General features: G+C 41.9%; 1 protein-coding gene across 5 annotated transcripts in view; it reads right to left on the bottom strand.

The window, feature by feature from the left end:
* Positions 1–1871: 1871 nt before the first annotated feature.
* Positions 1872–19703, bottom strand: part of vstm4b (V-set and transmembrane domain containing 4b) — a 34715-nt gene continuing 16883 nt past the window's right edge. For all 5 annotated transcript variants that reach the window (XM_047378086.1, XM_047378087.1, XM_047378088.1 and 2 more), the window contains 6 exons: positions 7282–7335; positions 6974–7081; positions 5839–5872; positions 5585–5709; positions 4261–4325; positions 1872–3648 (listed from right to left, as the gene is read on the bottom strand). In XM_047378086.1, coding sequence (XP_047234042.1) covers positions 3523–3648; positions 4261–4325; positions 5585–5709; positions 5839–5872; positions 6974–7081; positions 7282–7335 — 512 coding nt within the window. In that variant the 3' untranslated portion in view covers positions 1872–3522. The remainder of the gene's footprint in view (positions 3649–4260; positions 4326–5584; positions 5710–5838; positions 5873–6973; positions 7082–7281; positions 7336–19703) is intronic.

Genomic DNA, 19703 nt, shown 5'->3' on the forward strand with positions numbered 1-19703 from the left:
AATTTTATTTTACTTCCCTATTATATTTTATTGTTAAAACTTTACTCCATTTCAGTTTCAATATTTTTTTGCTAGTTTGACAGGTTTTCATTGTAAGTCAGTCAGTTGTTTTAAGATCTCTGGGAAGCCTTTAGTTTTTAAGACATGGTAAACTTTCTCTCTTTTCCTTTTTAAAAATGATGTTTTTGTTTCGGTAAACTAAACCTAACATTTGAATGGTTGTATCTTTACTGGCCCTTGATCACTATAGAAGACATGACACAAATAACAGCATAGGCTGGTTCAAGTTGTATTTTTCTGTCAACAAAGAGGTGAACTCTATTTACACCCATTTTGTTGGTGCCTTAAATATTAGGACCAGGCAGAAGCAGCTTAGTAAAATTTGTCCCATTAGAATTTTGGGCCCTTTGGTGCATTGGATTATTTAGAAATATGTATGGTATTTGTTCTTTTGAAGCCCATCCACCCACAGCTCAGCTGGGATTCTATGTGATAGACCAGCACAAAGAGTGCATGATTATGAAGTGGCAGGAAAAAAATAAATGGTTTTCCTTTATTGTTTAATTTTTTACAAATACAGATGGGAAATGTGTGGCATGGATTTGTAATTACTGCATGCTTAGTGTTGTTATCCTGCAGGAAGGTAAACCTGCACCCAATGTAAGATCTTTCACAGCCTTTAAGGCCTTTAATTAACTCGATCAATTTTCTCAACCAACCTGAGCAGTCTGGAGAAAAGTGTCCATTGCACGATGCTGCCACCATGTGAAACGGTGTGTTCAGGGTGAAGTGCAGTTTCAGTTTTCTCACTCACTTATAATTTTACATGTAGGTCAAAAGGTTCTGTTTTGTTTTTGTCTCATCTAACCAGCGGTCTTTCCACTCATTTAAAATTGTATTACTATTTCTCCCAATAATCAGAAGAATTGTAAAACATATTTGGGGACATATTTTCAGCATCACCAACCAACCTAAAAAAAATTAAGTTTTTCCTGAATCCAGCTTTATAGGTTATTTATTTCACTGCTCCATACACATTGCTAGAACAAAGGCACAAGCAGAAATGCATAAATCCTAACATATGTCAAGGTTAGTGGAGGGCAGAGGGACAGAAAAGTGAGAGGTGGCAAAGAGGCACAGTTCACACATGGTTGTTGTTAGTAGATGCCCAGTACAGACCATGTGGTTTGGAAGAAACTTTACTTTTCACAGTCTAAAGGCATTTTTAAGACACTTCTACCAGCTACCAATAGGTCATTCATTTTATACGGAGAGGCAAACATCAAGAAAAACACTGGAAAAGTAAGTTGTTCCTACAAACAAAGGATAGTCCTATTTGTTATGCACAGACATATAACTCTGTTTTCTTAATTTTATTAAACAATGTGTTTAATATCACATTATTGTCTTGTCATATTAGTCTTTAGTCAGCCAGTACCATCTAGTCAGTCACTATATATGACACAAAATGTGATTAACTTCAGAACTCAGAACTGATAAAAGATCAGTCGCTGGTTGTGTTCATGTTTAATGACAGGAAATGAGCGAAGACTTCCATTTTAAGATAGACTAAGCATGCAGGCAGCAATAAGCTGGGCCAGTACTTCAGCTGTATGGATACAGTCAGCTAAGATAGTGAAAGTCTTGGGGGAAGGGAGGGATCGGGTGCCTTTGTGTCTGGGTTTCAAGTTTAATGTTTAAATATGCTTCCCCTTTGCTTTTCCATCCCTGAGTCCAAAAGATCCTTGAGTGGAAAAGAAAGAGGATCCAATTGTTTTCACACACACACATTTATGGAAAGTGGAAGAGCAAGAGTTGCAAAGATATGCAGGATTAGATATGATGTGGCCTCTGGTTTTGAGCAGCCAAGATTCAAACTAATTCCGACTTATATTTATGCCAAATGGTGAAAACACAGTTCTTAATGTATATTTATTCAAAAATCAGTTGTGTTTTTTTCTTGTGACATTGTTTTAGCTTTCTTGTAACTTCAACCTCGTTTCCCATGCATGTATAAATGTGTGTGTGTGTTGCACAGAGTCCCATGGGTGACGTTGTCACCAGATGGAAGTACTTGCATGGCCTCATACTTGCCCATGTAATAGGTCGGGGTCTAATTGCTGCTTTGCATCAACTCTGTGGTCATAATAAATTGCAGCGTGACAGACAGAAACAGGCTGAACACAGGTGCTTTGAAGTTAATAGTGCTGTGAACCCATTAGAATGAAATGCCATTTGAAAATGGATTAGCTCATGATCATGACATGTCAGTAATTTTGTAACTCATTCAGAGATGTGTAGAATATTTGAGTTCTGGTTTGACCAGTTTTAGAACTACAAACTGCTGGTGGAAACTTTGTTGTTGTTGGTCGCAGTGTGCTTATAAAATGTTGTTGTCCTATCTTTTACTGTGTTATTATTTAATTTTAAACAGTGTACCCCTGGGGAGGGAGGGAGGTCCTTAAGGAAAAATATAAACAGATGAATCAGGCTAACTGCAACTGGAAAGCACCTCACGAAGTAGGGGTAAACTTTTGAAACATTTTAACACCCTGGCGGACCGATGCAGGAAGGTCATTTTAGTCGACCATAACCTTGATCTCCTTCCTTTGGTCAGGGTCTGTATCTTACTGTATGACTACTGATGAGGGTTGAAACATAAAAGGTCAATAACTTGCAAGCTTATTTTTTGGCTTAGTTCTTTCTTCACCACAACAAATTGCCGTGAAAGCAGACGAGACCCCAATCCATCCATCACTCGTTCAATCCTTGTGAGCAAAACAGCAAGATACTCCTCCACAGCATAGACTGACCCCGAACCCAAAAGGAACAATCCATCCTTTCCATCATTTAAAGAATCACCACGGTAACACAGTGGTTTTTTGGGGCTTTGTTGTCAAAAGCTGTTGAAGGTCCATTATAAACAGAGTGATAGCAGTTTATTGGACTAGATGTATCACCATAGATGAATAGATGAACAATAGATGAAGTTCGTCTTGGTTAAGGAAGTCAGTTCACCTTAGACCAGGAAAGGGAGTTGTTATTCTGGACAGCACCTGGTGGTTGATGTGAGTGAAGAGGGGCTTGGCCTGCTTATTCTTGGGAGTATAATCTAGATTTTGGGATCTCATATTAATGCCAGAGTTAATTTCTCTGTAACTGTTCATTAGTCAATATCTTTTGTAGATTTTAGGATATTTAAAGCTCCTTTATGAATGCAATGTGAACTAAATCAAGCTTAAATATCATCTACTGGGTTGTTAGTTTTGGCTACACAGGAATTAACCACATTAAATACAAATATTCCAATATAAAACTAAGTAAACAAATGTAAGATGTCACATTGTATGCTGTTATCATATGAGAAAACTATACAAAATTCCATAAAACCACATGTACAAGTTGTCATTATATCAAAATAATTAACATTTCTCTCCACTGCAAACCATTCTTCACAAAACAGTACAAAACAGAGTATAAATAGACAGTTTTTATACAAGGCACAGTTTTTAGCGGTCTGTCTCAAAGCTGCTGCTCCTCAAACAGTATCTGAGCATACACAGTCCCGCCCCGTGATGCTTTTGTCTCTGGGATGGGCTTCACTAGATCCAGTTCCGCATATGTCAGATTCTCCTCTACTATCCTGGGCTGTGGACGAGGTAGCAGGGAAGTATAATGAGGGTGGGACAGAAAAGCATGAGAAAAAGAAAAATAATTATTATGAAAAATGTAATTAAGCTAATTAAAGGGCTAAACGTGGTGTAGATTTACTATGTCCATAATTTTCTGACTTGGGAAAATGTGAACATGCAGCCTTCAGCTGCCATGTGCAGGTGTTTTGGGTACAAAAGCTTTTTGAAACATAAATAGTTCAATAACTGCATCATCACACATCTCATAGGAAATTCTCACATTCATCTTCCACCCTTTCAACCCCATGTTGTCCCTTTTTACAGAATCTGGACTGAATTTCAGTTTCTGTATCTTCAGATGAGACGAAGAAAAAAAAAACAATAATGATGAATAAAGTAATTTCTTCGTAGAATATCAGTGCAGTTTTTGTATCTTTGTTGTCCTTGTAAGATAGATTATGCACACTGTGAAATGTTTAGAACTGTACAGAAAGTTTGAATAAAATAATCATGTAACCACTTACTCCAAACATGTTGAATATACAACATAAATAAAAAATACTAAATAATAAGAGGATGAACTGAAAGAAAGTACTGAGCAAAAATGCAGCCAAACTGACTTACTCACCAGCACTACTTTCCTTGGTTGAGGTCTTAAAAGTTTGGGTTTCCGAGTTTTGTCTTCAATGGGGGCTGCATGGAGAAAATACAATAGAGATCTGTGGAAAGCTGAATGTACAATTAGAAGCAGCCCTGCTGTTTAAAACAGCATAAATAGAATCTGATTTTAACTTTTGTGTTTCCCTGCAAAAAATTGTTAGAATAGTTTATAGTCAACAATGACAAGAGAAGCTTTAATTGATAAAGGTTTTGTCTCAGTATGACCTATTTCCATAACCACATCAAATATCTTTTTGAAACTGGTAGATTTTAAGTTTTAAGCTCAATCATCCCTGACCAGAGACTTTAAAAATTAAGCCACAGGAAGCACAGACAGTGTGAGAAGCTATTTAAAATGAATCGTTTTCCCTTAGATACACTGTTGCCTTGCAGCAAGAAGGCCATGGAATCGAAAACCGACCAGGGGTAATTCTACGTGGAATTTGCATATTCTCTCTGTGCATGCGTGGGTTTTCTCTGCATACTCAAGCTTCCTCCCACAGTCCAAAAACATGACTGTTACAGTGCTTTCACACCACACCTTTGGAATGCTCTATACCAGGCCAGAGCCCGGTTTCTAGAGTGGATCACGTCAATATAAACTCATCCCGGACCCTGAAATGGACCAGAGAACCGTACTCTGCCATGTTTACAACTGCTGGTGTCGGTATGGCTTATCTGGACCCTGGAGCAGTGTACTTGTAGTATGAATAAATGTCAGCCCAAGTACCAAAAGCTGTAAAAGAGCATGTAAGGTAAGAGCAAGGCTGAGTAAAAGAAGAAGTAGAAGAAAAACAAAGTAAGAGCACAAATCCAAAGATGAAAGAGTCTGAAAATATCTTGTGGTGTATCATGTGGGGTTACGTGGAGTAGTGAAGAGGTGCAGGCGCACAACTACATTTGAACACCAAAGTAGCAACAGACACCAAGAAGAGATGGATTTTCTTCTTTGTGCTTTCTTCTTCTCAATTAGCACAATACTGCACCCGAAATCATCCGTTGCAACTGCATGACTTTGTTTGGTCCAGTCTAAAAAATCTCTGTTTATCTCTGTTTGGTTGTGGTATCAGTTTTCAAAGCTGCGCTACAGAACGTTGCATGGTGCATTTAGTTCCGCACATAAACATTGAGCTGGTTTTCAAGTATAACCCCAAAGAGAGTTAAGTTAAGTTTTCTTATTGGCTTCCTTTCCTTACAAAGAGCTGTTATTTAATAAATATAGAAGAGGTTAGGAGAAAAAACAACACTCTTCTGACTCATTATATGTAAAAGTACAACAGGCTTGTGTTTACCTTTTGCTGGTATCTTTGGTGGTTTTTCCTCCTGGTATTCTCTGCTCCTTTTCTTTCTGTATCTCCTCTCCTTCTTAGGAAGAGCAGGAGAAACACTGACTATGCTGGTGACTGTCTCGCCTGAGCTGGAGGAAAACCGCATTCCAATAGTAGAATTTCAGTGAATTTTATTGTGTTTTTCTTTTTCTGTTGATTTTAGCTGTTAACAGGAGATGTGACCTGAGAGAATCTGTGAGGTAAAGTAAAAATCATACCTGTTCTGAGAGCTTTTAACCAAGAGGTACTGATCTGCAAAATATAACACATATTTTAGTTTTAGCACCAGCAGAAATGGGAAAGAACAGAAAGGGGATTGAACAAATGTTAAGTATAGTGCTTTGCAATAGCATTCAAAATGTCTTCTTAAAAGTACAACCATCAATGTATTTTATTAGGAACGTATATAATAGACCAGCACAAAGTAGTGTGTAATTGTAAGGTAGAAGAAAACAGATACATGGTCATTTCTTTTGCAAATAAAGCATCTTAAAATGTGGCATCCATTTATATTCAGTCTGTTTGAGTATACCTTGTAGAAACACCCTTTACTGACATTTAAGCTTTAAGTCTTTTGGGGGCATGTATAGAACTGGAAATGTTTGCTCATTTTTCTTAGCAAAATCGCTCAAGCTCAGTCAGATTAGGTAATCAGAACATCAATAGATCTCAATTGATTTTGAGCCTGGATGTTGACTGGGCCATTCTAACACCTGAATATGATTTGATTTAAACCATTTGGTTTTAGTTCAGACTGTATGTTTAGGGTCGTTGACCTGCTGGAAGCTGAACCTCTACTCCACTCTGCTAAAGTTCTCCCTCCTCATAGCAGGATGCTGCATTCACCATGTTTTATGGGGGAAGGCTTGTTTAGGTTAATGTGCAGATTTAGTTTCCTACATCAGGTTTTTGACTTTCTCCCATACCTGTCTGCTGTGTTCCTTGGTGTTTACAAAGCTGTTTGTTCCTTAATGTTCCTTATCATTACCATAAAGCTTTCATAGAACAGCTGCATTTATTCTAAGATTAAATTACTCTTTTTACCAATTAGGTGAATTCTGAAGGCAATTAGTTGCTCTGTATTTTATTTAGGGGTATCAGAGTAAAGGGTGCTGAATACAAACACACATCTGATTTTATTTGTAAAAAAACATCTGCAAACTGTGGATCCTTCTCCTCCCACTTCATATTTATGTCATATCTTGTGTTGGTGTATCACATTATATAATCCCCCCAAAAATACCTTGGAATTTGAGATATTAATGTTCCAAAATAAGGAAATGTTCAAGGGGCTTGAACACTGGCCCTGTGTAACATAGGAGTGCTAAACAAAATAAGAGTGTTGTTGCTGACCTTTTAGCCTCTGTTTCCTCTGTATGAATTGGCAGGTTATGGTCACAGTGAACATACACATGCACAGCAGACCCACAGAGCAGATCAGCACTGCACACAGGTACACATCTGAAATGCACAGTTGGTCCAAAGAACAACAACATACCAATTAGCTATGTGCAAAAAACCAAGAGAGAAAAATAAACATGAAACAATGCTGAGTTATATTAAGCTGCAGTGGTATCCTGTGGCATAGGCTATTTTTGCCTACTAAAAACTATGCTTGTTCACCGTAGATCTGCACGTCTGCTAAAAATACTACAATTTACCTTCAAACAAACTCCACAGGCTTTCTTTGGACTCGGTGGTCGGCTGAACATGTACTGCACAGAAAAAAGGGGGAGAGAATAGAAACACGTGAAGTCTGTAGTCATCACTGCGGCTTCCTTGCTGCTTGATTACACACTGGCTGATTTTGAAATAGAGCTAACTGTAGGAAGACATGCATCCAAGGCTGACCTCTCCTTTATGTGATTTTCTCTCACATTCATGAGCCACATGTCTTTACTTTTGCTCCGCCAAAATTATACAATCAGGGTCATTTATAGTCCAAAATAAGGAAACAGATCAGAAAAGGAAACAAAAATGAAATTTGAATTCGATATACATCTACCTTGAAACCCCTTCACCATTCAATTTCAAATGTGGTGCAAAGCTATTGTAAATAAGTGATTCAGATTAAATATCAAATTGAAATACATTGCATTATTTTATATGACTCTCAGCAGATTTGTTTAAGTAGGGTTAGGCAAGGCCAGGCAAGTTTAGTTGTGGTACACATTTCAGCAACAAGACAATTTAAAGTGTTTTACATGATGAAACACGTACATTGCAGTGACAAAAAAACATAAAAAGTACACTGCAGTGGCATGATAAAGGAAAGTAAAGAAGAGTAAAGAAAAGATTGTCTACAAACTGAAAGTAATGAACGCACAATGCTTTTAGGCCCATATTTTCTCAACATAAAATCAAACGTTTCTTCCTGGGGACACATTATGTGTCTCGATAATTGGGAAATATTCCTTTTAAAACTGGTCCACCTCTGGATCAACAGTCGGAGACTTCCTGGTGCTCTGTAACTTCCTCCTATATCCTTCTAGGAGTGCACAGCTCAGCCACAATCCGTTGGGAAGAGGTCTTTTATAATCAACTGCTTCTCAATGTGGACAGCGAGGTCCTTTATGCTGTCTGTTCCAAGGTGGAAAATCCTAATTGACCTTTATCCCCAGTAGAAACTTTTACCAGTACTTTAAAAGGAAGTTATTAGATCGATAGATTGCTATTTGTTCTCTCTATGTTGTCTTTTGTATTTCTATGTTAATTGTAAATCTGTTTGACGTCAAACTCTTCTTCCTGGGGAGGAGACAATTCCTACTGTTCTGACCTATTATGCGTGTGACACAAATGCTGCTTCTCTATGTTTATTTCTGATTCTGGAGATTCAGAGTAGACTTGAACCAGAAGATCTCAGTGATCTGGAAGGTTGATATAACAGCAATGTTTAATGTATTTTGGTGCTAAGCCATTCAGTGCCTTATAAACTAACAGAAGTGTTTTAAAGCGTATTCTCTGAGATACAGGGAGCCAGTGTAAGGACTTTAAAACTCCTTTTTGCAGATTTCCTATTGGACCGGCCTTGGTATGCTGCACCAATCAAATCTGCCTATCAACCACCTGATTCTTGAAGAAGCTCTGAGGGAGTCTTCTTTAGTGGGGCAGCTTTGAACTGCTTGTCCCCTTGTGCCCCCCTTGTTGACCTTGTTAAGAGAGAAGTAGCTCCTATCCTGCCTCCCAGCTGTACGGTCGGTGCATTAACCTGGGAGATAGAGAACGTTGTGCGGCGGGCCCTTTCTAATGACCCGGGGCCAGGGAATGGACCGGCTGGCCGCCTCTATGTGCCCGCCGCCGTGTGACCCGGCTGGTTCCACTCCGCCAAGTTCGCAACCCATCCAGGTGCCAGCCGAACCATAGCCTCGATAGCCAGAAGGTTCTGGTGGCCCACTTGGCATCGGGACGTGAAGGAATACATCAGTGCCTGTGCATCCTGTGCTAGAAATAAGACCTCCAACCGACCTCCCGCTGGCTTGTTGCAACCCCTCAGCATCCCACAACGGCCCTGGGCCCACATCGCCATTGACTTTGTAACCGGTCTACCATGCTCCCATGGCATGACCGCTATCCTGACCATTGTGGATCAGTTTTCGAAGGCTTGTCACTTCGTCCCATTCCGGAAGCTGCCTTCTGCCCTCTAGACGCCCAAGCTGCATGGTTAAACATGTGTTTCACCTATACAGAATTCCCCAGGAGATTTTGTCAGATCGAGGTCCACAGTTCACCACCCAGGTCTGGAGGGAGTTCTGTGTTGTCCTAGTTGAGAAGGTTTCGCTGACCTCCGGCTACCACCCCCAAACTAATGGCCAGGTGGAACGCCTGAATCAAGAACTAGAGTCAGCCTTGAGGTGCGTGACGTCGTCCGACCCCACTGAACGGAGTACTTACCTGCCATGGGTAGAGTATTCCCACAACTCTCATTTTTCTGCTGCAACTGGGTGCACCCCCTTTGAAGCCTCTTTGGGATATCAGCCGCTGCTGTTCCCAGCCAACGAGAGGGAGATAGCCATGACCTCGGTCCAGCACCATTTCAGGAGTTGTAGGTGCATCTGGATCTCCACCGCCAGGGCACTCCAGAGGTCCGCCGCCCAGAACAAGCGCTATGCAGACAGAAAACGCATGCAGGCTCCTCCTTACCGCCCGGGTCAGAGGGTTTGGCTCGCCGCATGCGACGTTCTGCTCAAATCATTGTCCAGAAAGCTATCTCCCAGGTTTATTGGACCATAGGTCATTGACTCTGTAGTCAGCCTTACAACTGTCCGCCTCCGCCTGCCGCCTAGTTTTTGTATCCACCCAGTTTTCTATGTCTCTCAGCTTAAGCCTGTACGTACCGGTACGCCCTCCGGCTGAGCCCCATCCACCCACATGGGAGTTTCAGGGTCATCCGTTTTATACGGTCCGCCGGATCATGGCCTCCCGTCGGCGGGGTAGAGGTTGGCAGTACCTCGTCGACTGGGCGGGTTACGGTCCGGAGGACCAGGTCTGGGTGCCCTGCTAATTTATCGTGGACCCTGCCTTGATTCGGGGCTTCCTGTCCACTCAGCCTACTCCTCCTGGGCCGCCAGGTGGCGGTCGTTGAGGGGGAGGTGGTGTCAGAGTCTGGGAGTTCTGGAGTGTTGGTTTTAACCAGTTCCACCACTAGGTGCTGCTGGAGCCATGGTGAACCAGAGGGTGACAGGTGTAGCTCGTCTATCATCAGCCGGTGTGCTATAAGAGGGAGGACTGCAAGTTCATCTGTGGCTGAGTGTTTTGCCACCTGCGGTATTTCTTCCCAGCCTCATTCTGAACCTTGCTTATGTTAAACAAAGAATCTTCTTGCTAAGCCTCCTGCTAAACTACCTTGTTGTTCACTTAGGTGCTGTCTCCAGTTCTCGCTAACTCGCTAACCACCCCGCCTCGAACCGTGTCTCATCTGGACTAATTAACCGGCTGGCAGTCTGCAACGAACTGGCATACGCGAAACTCTATCCGCCCTCCACCGGAGTTCCATCACCTGAGCTCCGAGCAGCCCGAACACCTCCAGGCTCGGCACGCCCTCTCCCTGGCGGACATCCTGCTCCTGATCAGTAAGCTCACGTTCCCACCCAGTATTAATCTACTCGAGAGTCAAATTACTTACCACCATTCCCTCTGCACAGCTGCCCGTCACCTGGCCCGAGTCCTTCACCTGTCTTGCCCCAGTGTTTAATAAACTGACGAAAACTGTTCTCTGTCTATGAGTGTCCTCTGTACAGGTCCTTCTCAAAATATTAGCATATTGTGATAAAGTTAATTATTTTCCATAATGTAATGATGAAAATTTAACATTCATATATTTTAGATTCATTGCACACTAACTGAAATATTGCAGGTCTTTTATTGTCTTAATACGGATGATTTTGGCATACAGCTCATGAAAACCCAAAATTCCTATCTCACAAAATTAGCATATCATTAAAAGGGTCTCTAAACGAGCTATGAACCTAATCATCTGAATCAACGAGTTAACTCTAAACACCTGCAAAAGATTCCTGAGGCCTTTAAAACTCCCAGCCTGGTTCATCACTCAAAGCCCCAATCATGGGTAAGACTGCCGACCTGACTGCTGTCCAGAAGGCCACTATTGACATCCTCAAGCAAGAGGGTAAGACACAGAAAGAAATTTTTGAACGAATAGGCTGTTCCCAGAGTGCTGTATCAAGGCACCTCAGTGGGAAGTCTGTGGGAAGGAAAAAGTGTGGCAGAAAACGCTGCACAACGAGAAGAGGTGACCGGACCCTGAGGAAGATTGTGGAGAAGGGCCGATTCCAGACCTTGTGGGACCTGCGGAAGCAGTGGACTGAGTATGGACTAGAAACATCCAGAGCCACCGTGCACAGGCGTGTGCAGAAAATGGGCTACAGGTGCCGCATTCCCCAGGTCAAGCCACTTTTGAACCAGAAACAGCGGCAGAAGCGCCTGACCTGGGCTACAGAGAAGCAGCACTGGACTGTTGCTCAGTGGTCCAAAGTACTTTTTTTCGGATGAAAGCAAATTCTGCATGTCATTCGGAAATCAAGGTGCCAGAGTCTGGAGGAAGACTGGGGAGAAGGAAATGCCAAAATGCCAGAAGTCCAGTGTCAAGTACCCACAGTCAGTGATGGTCTGGGCTGCCGTGTCAGCTGCTGGTGTTGGTCCACTGTGTTTTATCAAGGGCAGGGTCAATGCAGCTAGCTATCAGGAGATTTTGGAGCACTTCATGCTTCCATCTGCTGAAAAGCTTTATGGAGATGAAGATTTCATTTTTGAGCACGACCTGGCACCTGCTCACAGTGCCAAAACCACTGGTAAATGGTTTACTGACCATGGTATCACTGTGCTCAATTGGCCTGCCAACTCTCCTGACCTGAACCCATAGAAAATCTGTGGGATATTGTGAAGAGAACGTTGAGAGACTCAAGACCCAACACTCTGGATGAGCTAAAGGCCGCTATTGAATCATCCTGGGCCTCCATAAGACCTCAGCAGTGCCACAGGCTGATTGCCTCCATGCCACGCCGCATTGAAGCAGTCATTTCCGCCAAAGGATTCCCGACCAAGTATTGAGTGCATAACTGTACATGAATATTTGATGGTTGACGTTTTTTGTATTAAAAACACTTTTCTTTTATTGGTCGGATGAAATATGCTAATTTTGTGAGATAGGAATTTTGGGTTTTCATGAGCTGTATGCCACAATCATCCGTATTAAGACAATAAAAGACCTGAAATATTTCAGTTAGTGTGCAATGAATCTAAAATATATGAATGTTAAATTTTCATCATTACATTATGGAAAATAATTAACTTTATCACAATATGCTAATATTTTGAGAAGGACCTGTATGTGGGTCAAGTCGGCGGTTAAAATCATGACACCACTATCTTATATTTAAAAGGCACTCAAATCAATAGTGTCAAAAACATTTGACCTGGAAAAAATGGTTAATGGTCTCCAATTATTTTTGGAAATCTTTATCGTAGCTATAAAATGTTCTTATAATGATGTCTTGGCTGAGTTTTGAAACCTTCTGTCCACCATGCTGCTGCCACTTTTTCTGTAATTTTTATATATATAAATCTATATATATATCTATATATGTAGATATATAGATATATATACAGGGGTTGGACAATGAAACTGAAACACCTGTCATTTTAGTGTGGGAGGTTTCAAGGCTAAATTGGACCAGCCTGGTAGCCAGTCGTCACTGATTGCACATTGCACCAGTAAGAGCAGAGTGTGAAGGTTCAATTAGCAGGGGAAGAGCACAGTTTTGCCCAAAATATTGAAATGCACACAACATTATGAGTGACATACCAGAGTTCAAAAGAGGACAAATTGTTGGTGCACGTCTTGCTGGCGCATCTGTGACCAAGACAGCAAGTCTTTGTGATGTATCAAGAGCCACGGTATCCAGGGTAATGTCAGCATACCACCAAGAAGGACGAACCACATCGAACAGGATTAACTGTGGACGCAAGAGGAAGCTGTCTGAAAGGGATGTTCGGGTGCTAACCCGGATTGTATCCAAAAAACATAAAACCACGGCTGCCCAAATCATGGCAGAATTAAATGTGTACCTCAACTCTCCTGTTTCCACCAGAACTGTCCGTCGGGAGTTCCACAGGGTCAATATACACGGCCGGGCTGCTATAGCCAAACCTTTGGTCACTCATGCCAATGCTAAACGTCGGTTTCAATGGTGCAAGGAGCGCAAATCTTGTGCTGCGGACAATGTGAAACATGTATTGTTCTCTGATGAGTCCACCTTTACTGTTTTCCCCACATCCGGGAGAGTTACGGTGTGGAGAAGCCCCAAAGAAGCGTACCACCCAGACTGTTGCATGCCCAGAGTGAAGCATGGGGGTGGATCAGTGATGGTTTGGGCTGCCATATCATGGCATTCCCTTGGCCCAATACTTGTGCTAGATGGGCACGTCACTGCCAAGGACTACCGAACCATTCTTGAGGACCATCTGCATCCAATGGTTCAAACATTGTATCCTGAAGGCGGTGCCGTGTATCAGGATGACAATGCACCAATACACACATCAAGACTGGTGAAAGATTGGTTTGATGAACATGAAAGTGAAGTTGAACATCTCCCATGGCCTGCACAGTCATCAGATCTAAATATTATTGAGCCACTTTGGGGTGTTTTGGAGGAGCGAGTCAGGAAATATTTTCCTCCACCAGTATCACGTAGTGACCTGGCCACTATCCTGCAAGAAGAATGGCTTAAAATCCCTCTGACCACTGTGCAGGACTTGTATATGTCATTTCCAAGATGAATTGACGCTGTATTGGGCGCAAAAAGAGGCCCTACACCATACTAATAAATTATTGTGGTCTAAAACGAGGTGTTTCAGTTTCATTGTCCAACCCCTGTATATAGATGTACAATTATTTAAAATTAACAGGGGTCTGGGTAGCTGTAAGGGTTTTCACAAATTAGAAGCCATCAAAAAAACATTTTCTGTTATCTCTGTTTCTAAGAGTATATGTAGCTGTGGTGTTTAAAGTGCAGCTTAGGGGCCATTTGCGGCCCTTGGAGTGATTTTGTGAGGTCCCCAACCACATTTCAAGAATGATATAAATTTGACCCTCCAGCCAAAAAAACTAAATCTTCTTGAAAAGAAAGATTTGAGGTACAACACAAAGTATCTTTCTTTTATCAACCACTCTTTATTGCTTTGACAATAAAAAGGATCACAAACATTCAGCGAATTTTACTAAAAGTAAAAATTCAAAATTTGAATGGCACTTACTTGAACTGTATCAAATAAACTGAACAACATTATCCTTGCTACATTGCAAATTACATTGAATGTTTCATCTTCTTTTGTAACTAATACGTAATTGAAACTGCAAAAGGGATTGATAACATACAACACCCAATCCAAGTTTTTTAATTACTGTACAGCAAGAATGTCTTTCTCTACAATATCTAACTGGCTGTTATTTATTGAATCTGCAAACTTAAAGTTGCTCTTCGAATTATATTTACAAGGTCTATATTAGACATGGTTGATTCAATACTTCATAATATGCTACCCAATGCTTGAAATGAAGTTTCACCCCACACACTCACTCATTTCTCCACCCAATCCGACCACAGGAGTCTGAAGATTGCGGTTGTCTTGTCGAGCTAGTGGCAGGAAGCTTGTGAAGTGACACCCACTAGCACATCTTGAAATACCCACAACCACCAGCAGCTGACGACGGGCTGGCTCGGCATCTCGCCTTCTGGAGACTTTCCCACAGGCCAGCTGGCTTGCTGACAAACCAGTATGGCCTACACTTATCGAGACAGCACAGTATTTGAATGTAGACATATAAAGGAAAAGCTTGTGTTTCTGCAACAGGGAAGGGAACTACTATTACTATGATAACTTTACAGAACCTCTTTTCAGATGATCTGAACTATCCCTTAAGGGAAACAATAATATTCCAGCTGATAGCAGTTGTTTCTTTCACGTCCTTTCTGTCACCGCTGGTCAGAAGAATAATAGACACCCCTCCACCCCCCAATGTTGGGTTTGTAAAATAAACAGTAAAAGTAGCCTTCAAGAAATATGGTAGTGAGCAGGGGTGTAAAGGTATGCCAAAATCCTGGTTCAATAGGATTTTTACACTCAGAAATAACTCATCACTAAAATCCTCAGTTCTAAAGTTATGGCTAGGTAAGTTTTCTGTACGTTTCAGTTTTTTTCACTTTATTCACTAGTGAACAAAGAATTTCTGAAACTTTTGATGATAGTTTGAAGATACTATGTTTTAGAACTTCAAAGAGTGGCTACTAAACTGACTGGAGATTTGGCTTGATTATTTTCAGTTCATCAAGGATAACCAGGCATGGCGAATTTGAGAATAATACATACAATACTTATGAATAAAATGTGTTCATATCACTTTTAACGTGCGTTCAGTTGCTCATGCAATTGATTACAACCAATGTGGTAGGGTCGTCATAGCAAGGCAGCGCCAAAGTCCGAAAAGTAATATGATGTAATTTGTATGCAACACAAAACACAACATTGGAGGACAATGAAGCAATGCTAAACCTGCTGCTCAGTTTATGGGTTTTTGTCAGACTCAATGTAAAAGAACAAAGCCAGGAAAGGCTGTCAGTGGCAAGACGAAGCACTCTGGACAAGTACAGCAGAGTATGGAAAGCCAAAGAGGGGTATCAAACCGAAGGGTACAAGATAGACAACGTGTGAGGGTAAACTAATGTTAACTAAAGCTAGTTTACTATTGGTCCTATACACAATAAGTCCAGCGTACAACTATTTGGCTGAAGATATTTGTTACTGTAATATGTATGCTGTTTGTGTTTCAGATGTCTGTCCTGTTGCAAGTTTATTGCTGCAAACTGTCAGTATGGGTGTTCAGCCGAGTCTGCCAGTGGTGGGATGTTATTGTTCCCAGCTTCACGAATGCACAGCGGTTGCAGAATTTCAGGATGTCCGAACAACTGTTTAGCGTCCTGTGCAAAAAACTGCATCCAGCTCTGGAGTGACAAGATACGACTTTCAGTTAATGTGTACCTGCAGGAAGAGTGGGGCCATTGCACTATGGAAGCTATCTACTGGCTCACAGCACAGGAGTATTAGGCATCTTTTTGGAGTCAGCATCACAACAGTGTGCAGGTGTTTTGTGCTGCTACAGATATACAAGTATTCTTGTTGCCTTTGTAGCCCTGAGCCCAAATATCATCTTTATATTTTATTATAAATTTTGACAATAAAGTTTTGTGTTTTTCAAAAGGGTCTCTACTTTTCTTTTGTATATATTATAAACACTTTATGAGAAATGGAATGCTAAAAGGAAAAAAGCTAAGAAGAGTCAATTAGTTGGATAAATAACTTTTGGTTTTATTAATTAACTTATTTAGGTTACCCATTTATTAAATCAATGCACATAAATGTCATTGATAAATGCTTGGGTAGTATTATTGACTCCACCACCCATGTATGCGCAACCACATAGGTACTGACACCTGCAAAATATAAGCAATTTACAATAAGTAATATAGGACAGCCTCTCCTACAATGGAGATCAAATGACTCAATGTATCTACATTTTTGTATAGACAACATAAAAATGAATATGCATGTCCCATATATATAAAAAAAAAAACAAAAAATAAAAACGTGGCTGTTGTGATCCTTCTATTTTGATAATCGTTTCTCAACATTTTAGGCTTCTCCAAGTATTGCTTTAATGTTCGCTAGTGAATACTTTCTCATTTCGGGTTTCTCCATCTAGTTCCCTCTATATATTCTCCAAAGTCACCAACCACAAAATTATCTGCCCCTCGTTGTTGGACCACTGAGTCGATTTAAGTGCTTCCATTTTCTTCAAAGCTTGCAACACACTCAGGAGGTGAGATTTTACAAATGGTGGATCTGACTCTTTGAACGGAGTAGATCGAGTGATACAACCAGGGACACCATCCCCTACCCAATCACTGACAGACAGTCTTCTGATGTTGTGTTTTCAACCCCACTTGGGTCACTTGGAACCCCAGCCAGTAGGCACTAAAAAGAGGCTGGGACCAAGTAACCATTACTAATGAAAAATTCTAATAATCGAGTACAGCTGAGTTGAACCTTTTGGAAAAGGTTAGATACCGTAGTTAATTTTTCTCTTGTACCAGTGGTGTTTTCAGAGTCCACACAGTTTGTTTTGGTGTCGCTATTAAAATTTGTACAACAAACCATAGCGCTTAGTTCTACTCATTAACCTTCTGCCTGTGCCAGCTTTAATACACTTTTGCATTCTTTTGGTAAACATGCATTCTGGACAGGCTGTACCATAAATCTCTTTAAGTATTTATGTACCATTACACACCTAGTAGTAAGCATAATAACTAATAGGATTCTCTTATAAATGCTTTTCTGTTGATTCAAACAGCAACTACATTGTTATAAACCCCCACACTTCCTTCACAGTAAGTAATTTACAACCTAAATCTCGTGTTTAAGTTTTTGCCAAAGGTTCTCAGCAGCTCACTCAATGCAGCAGCTGGACATGTTAGAATTACAGTAGATTTGTTAAATCTGCAGTGGTGTGTGACATAAAAGTGCCCATTTTCTACTCGTTAAAAAATGTCTCATTTTCAACAAAAAAAACCCAAAAAGATTACAGTGAAATGATTCTTTAAAGTTCTTTTTGTCTACAAAAGGCAGAGTTGTATTCAGCTGCACACTGTATATTAGACTTGTGCCCCAACAAAGCCGGTCAACATCAGCACACAGACATGAACAGGACCACACAATGAACCTCTCTGATGAAATCAACGCTGCTCTAATCTATTGCATTGTGACTGTAAATGAATGTGAGCACACAACCTATTAACAAAACCGTTACTAATGTACTTTTCTAAGTTTTGCACACTGGTTTACTGTTTTAACTTTCATTTTGCATTTCAAGACATAAGATTTTTCCATACCACTAAAACCTTTTCATGGGCCTTATAACATTTCAAGACAGTTTAATTTCTGTTTGGTGTTCTTCTTGCTGCAAAAACTGTTGGCGTTTGGACTTATTTCCTATTTTTGCTTTATTGTGGTTTTACTCCCTACAGAAATAGACATATTTAAAACATATCAATATGCAACATAACGTTATTGGACTTCTGTGCTAGTCACGAATTGTCCATAATGAACACCATGTTCAAGCATAAGCGTGTCCATCAATGCACTTGGCACCAGGACACCCTAGGCAGGAAGTCGATGATCGACTTTGCTGTCGTATCATCAGAGCTTCGGCCGCATGTTTTGGACACTCGGATCTAGAGAGGGGCTGAGCTGTCCACTGATCACCACCTGGTGGTGAGTTGGATCCGCTGGAAGAGGAGAAAACCGGACAGACTTGGCAGGCCCAAACTCATAGTGAGGGTCTGCTGGGAACGTCTGGCTGAGGCCTCGGCCAGGGACGTATTCAACTCTCACCTCCGGGAGAGCTTTGACCAGATGCCGGGGGATGTTGGAGACATAGAGTCCAAGTGGACCATGTTCTCCGCATCTATTGATGATGCTGCTGCCCGTAGCTGCAGCCGCAAGGTCTGCAGTCACGGCGGCAATCCCCGAACCTGGTGGTGGACACCGGCAGTAAGGGTCAAGCTAAAGAAGGAGTCCTATTGGCTGTGGTTGGCTTGTGGGACTCCTGAGGCGGTACCGTGAGGCCAAGCATGCCGCGGCCTGGGCTGTGGCAGAGGTAAAAACCTGGGCCTGGGAGGAGTTCGGTGAGGCCATGGAGAAGGACTACCAGTCGGGGGCCCTTTATTAGGGGCCATCCGGTCTCTGTACAAGCGGAGCAGGAATTTGGTCCGCATTGCTGGCACTAAGTCGGACCTGTTCCCAGTGCACGTTGGACTCCGGCAGGGCTACCCTTTGTCACCCTTTGCCCTTTGTCTTGTTCATAACTTTTATGGACAGGATTTCTAGGCGCAGCCAAGGGCCGGAGGGGGTCTGGTTTGGGGACCCGTGGATTTCGTCTCTTCTTTTTGCAGATGACATGGTCCTGCTGGACCCTGTAGCCAAGACCTACAGCATGCACTGGGGCGGTTCGCAGCCGAGTGTGAAGCGGCTGGGATGAAGATCAGCTCCTCCAACTCCGAGGCCATGGTTCTCGAAAAGGGTGGCTTGTCCTCTTCAGGTTGGAGGGGAGTTCCTGCCTCAAGTGGAGGAGTTCAAGTATCTCGGGGTCTTGTTCACGAGTGAGGGAAGAATGGAGCGGGAAATTAACAGACGGATCGGTGCGGCTGCCGCAGTAATGGGGGCACTGTGCCGGTCCGTGGTGGTGAAGAGAGAGTTGAGCCGGTCGGTCTACCTTCCTACCCTCACCTATGGCCATGAACTTTGGGTCATGACCGAAAGAATGAGATCCTGGATACAAGCGGCTGAAATGAGCTTCCTCCATAGGGTGGCTGGGCACTCCCTTAGAGATAGGGTGAGGAGCTCGGCCATCCGGGAGGGGCTAGGAGTAGAACCACAGGTCTTCCACATAGAGAGGAGCCAGTTGAGGTGGCTCGGGTTTCTATATCGGATGCCTCCTGGACGCCTTCCTCGG

This window comes from Girardinichthys multiradiatus, chromosome 10, assembly GCF_021462225.1.
Source record: "Girardinichthys multiradiatus isolate DD_20200921_A chromosome 10, DD_fGirMul_XY1, whole genome shotgun sequence".
Taxonomy (NCBI): Eukaryota; Metazoa; Chordata; class Actinopteri; order Cyprinodontiformes; family Goodeidae; genus Girardinichthys; species Girardinichthys multiradiatus.